General features: G+C 41.5%; 1 protein-coding gene across 1 annotated transcript; it reads left to right on the forward strand.

The window, feature by feature from the left end:
- Positions 1 to 245: 245 nt before the first annotated feature.
- LOC148521194 (speedy protein 1-B-like) lies at positions 246 to 1,875 on the forward strand. The gene is made up of 3 exons (XM_088475567.1): positions 246 to 325; positions 1,132 to 1,291; positions 1,639 to 1,875. Exons 1-3 carry the CDS (start codon positions 252 to 254, stop codon positions 1,873 to 1,875), a joined length of 471 nt encoding a protein of 156 aa, XP_088331693.1. The 5' UTR covers positions 246 to 251.
- Positions 1,876 to 3,057: the final 1,182 nt, after the last annotated feature.

The raw sequence follows: 3,057 nt of genomic DNA on the forward strand, positions 1-3,057 counted from the left end.
TGCTTCGTGCCCAAAATGTTGCCCTTCAAAATTATAATGTGCCCTCCTCGGTGGTCAGCACCCTGCCAAGCAAATCCTAGAGTGGGTTTTACTAGACCACATTTAGATCCTCCAAAACTACGCTCCCAAATCCCATATCTATGTTACCAATTTTATTCCCAACATTGGACAATAGTACTGCTGGTGTATGTATACACACATTTCTACATCTAATAATGTATCTGGTATTTCTATTCTAGTACTTACTGGCGATGGCCCTCATTTATTTCAAGAGGGCTGGTCTCACCATGGATGAATACACCATCGGCAACTTTTACTGCGCACTGTAAGTATTTTACCTCATTGATTCATCAGATGAGACCAGAATGCAAAATGCTCCAGAAGAACTGACTAAACAAGTCAGGGGTTATTTACTCATCTAAATATAATTTACTGTACTTCCAGACAATAAAGTTTCCTGAGTTCAAACTAAACATCCCAAATTATACCGTAGCTATCAGTGTAACATCAGGACACAGCAATGTACTGGCCAGTCTAATCTTTTATCACTGATTATCGTGGCAATATAAGTGTACTTATCACAGTGATTCAACAGTGATTTATTACCATGGAAAGTGAGCACCAATACCCAGCTGCCATGGAGACAAAAATCCAGAGCTGTAAAAGTTAGTTATCACTCTAGAGTTCTCCTCTTAGTATGTACGTGGCCAGGACATCAGTATACCTGACAGCATAATATAAAAATACAACATTATCCCCCAAAATACTATTTATTTCTGGGGGAGGAACGATATGCCCATTCTTTTAAAAAGATGATTCTTTCTGTTACTGCCATCCTGAGATGGCGCTACCAAAACAGGAATCGTTTGGGATAGTTGATAAATGATACAATAGCTGGAGAGGAAATTATCTATGGAAATCTCATTACTAAATTGTGTTCAGTAAAGAGAGGCCCTTTACACCATTATGCCCAGAGAAGGGCTGTACCCTTCCACACCACAGTCTATCCATAGCCTTGCACTTGGCATACAAGGAGCTGTGGAAAACATGGTAGGTCCTCTGTAATACTGGTAATTTAGACATGTTTGCAGATGTGATGCTTATTATTACTGTGTTCTTCTGTTTCTATAGCTTTCTGGCCAATCAAATGGAAGAAGATAAACTGTTCTATATAAGAATGTATGATGACATTTCTTGGGTGCATCCATTATGGTTCTTCCGGAAGAAAAAAGATGCATTTTGGGCCAGGATCCAGCACCGCACATACGTGGCTCCAGAACAGCTGGAAGAGGTGAGTAATGTAGTAGATTAAGTTCATGGATGAGAATGTCAAGGGCCACACTGGGAGTAATGTTACCTACACACTATACAATTATTGGGGCGATTTGTCAATAATCGGGTGATCGGCCTGATTTATGTTATAGTGTGTATGAATGATTGTTTTAGCGTTTTACAGATAAAATGGTTAGAAAACATCCAGAAACACATTCCTTCCATTATCCAATCTGTCGGTCAAGAACGAAAATCTGAGCCTCATTTTCCCGATATTATCACCATTGATAATTACGTCATGATGACTAAACCCCTATGTCCCTGACAAGTTGAATTATAATTTTATGTTTTTATGTTTTTTACTAGGTGATGAGAGGGGACGATCACTGGGCGTGGAGACGAGAGAGAAATGTCCACCTAGGAGGGGCCATAAGGCACTATCTGCCCCGGAACGCCATTCCTGCCCGCCAAATGGCAGCTGAGGTCCCCAGGAATACTGTTACAGGACCACCTCCTGTGAGAGCAGAGGGACGCCCAGCTGCCAGCGTCCGCCTTGCCGAGGTGCCACAGAGGAGGTGGAGTGGAGGTTGCCGCTGCGCATAAAGACCCACACTGGTGAGAAGAGGCGGATTTAGACATCATGGGGCCCTAAGCAAGACACCAATTTGGGGCCCCACTTCCTCAAACAATCCGTCTGACAAAGGATCCGGTGTGGATGGAAGAGAAGAAAGAAAACTCTCTTTTTGAGGGCACTCTAATATACAATGTGTGTATCAAAAATTCATAGTCTTAATAAATAACTTTTATTAAATATGCATTAAAAATGTGTTTGCAAGTACAGACCCACTAACACCCAAACAATCTTACTGCTAGAGAAGCAGCAGAGATGTGTAAACAAATGAAAGAAGCAAAAAAACAGACAACATAAGGACACAAACATAAGACTGATTGCAATATCACAGGTATTGTGAAGCCAAGTGAAATATTACAAAGAATCTCAAAAATCAGTGGTGGTATAATTATCACCCATTATGGTACAATGACCTGATAATATTATAGCAACACAATAGCTAGTCAAAAAAGTATATACAGCAAGCACAAATGACATCAAAAGGCTCTAACTAGTAGGTTATCATAGATATGAAATACCTTTAAAAAAGGTATTGAAGTATTTGTACAAATCACAGTATATATATATTATGAAAGTAATGTAAAGGGACCAGTCTCAAATACCAACATCACTTAGAATGTGTGCATATGTGTGGTGTGGTCTGAAATGCGTTAAGCCTGGCGTATTATTTATCTGACTCCGGGGGACAATTGCTGGTACCACTCATCATCACAGGTGGCAGGGACAGAGGGCCTGATTCAGAGCCGGACGCTATTTGCGGACAGTCGTTCTAAAATAGGGGCCGGATTTTTAAATTGAGCGCTCGCTCTTTGCGGTGTGTTGACACCTCTATGTCTGAGCGTGCGAACGAAACATGCGCTCGCTATTTTGTAAAGATGCCCCTTGGCCGCTCGCATCATACGTCATCTCTGCTATTTATTAGATTAATCGAGTACATCGAAAGGCGTCTGAACTGCTCGCTATTCATGTGGAAGCATTTTCCTACCGCAATCATGCGAGCAGTTCAGGCTAAAAGACAACCAAGTGATGTGGTCGATGACGCTGCTTTGTTAATTATATACACCCATTAAACACCCGTTTTGACCGTTTGGCACGCCTGCGTTCGGATCTCCACTCCCCGTTTTCAAGCACCTTCCCCTGTTACCACCCACAAA

Source organism: Taudactylus pleione, unplaced genomic scaffold (genome assembly GCF_031769625.1).
Source record: "Taudactylus pleione unplaced genomic scaffold, aTauple2 ptg000173l, whole genome shotgun sequence".
NCBI lineage: Eukaryota > Metazoa > Chordata > Amphibia > Anura > Myobatrachidae > Taudactylus > Taudactylus pleione.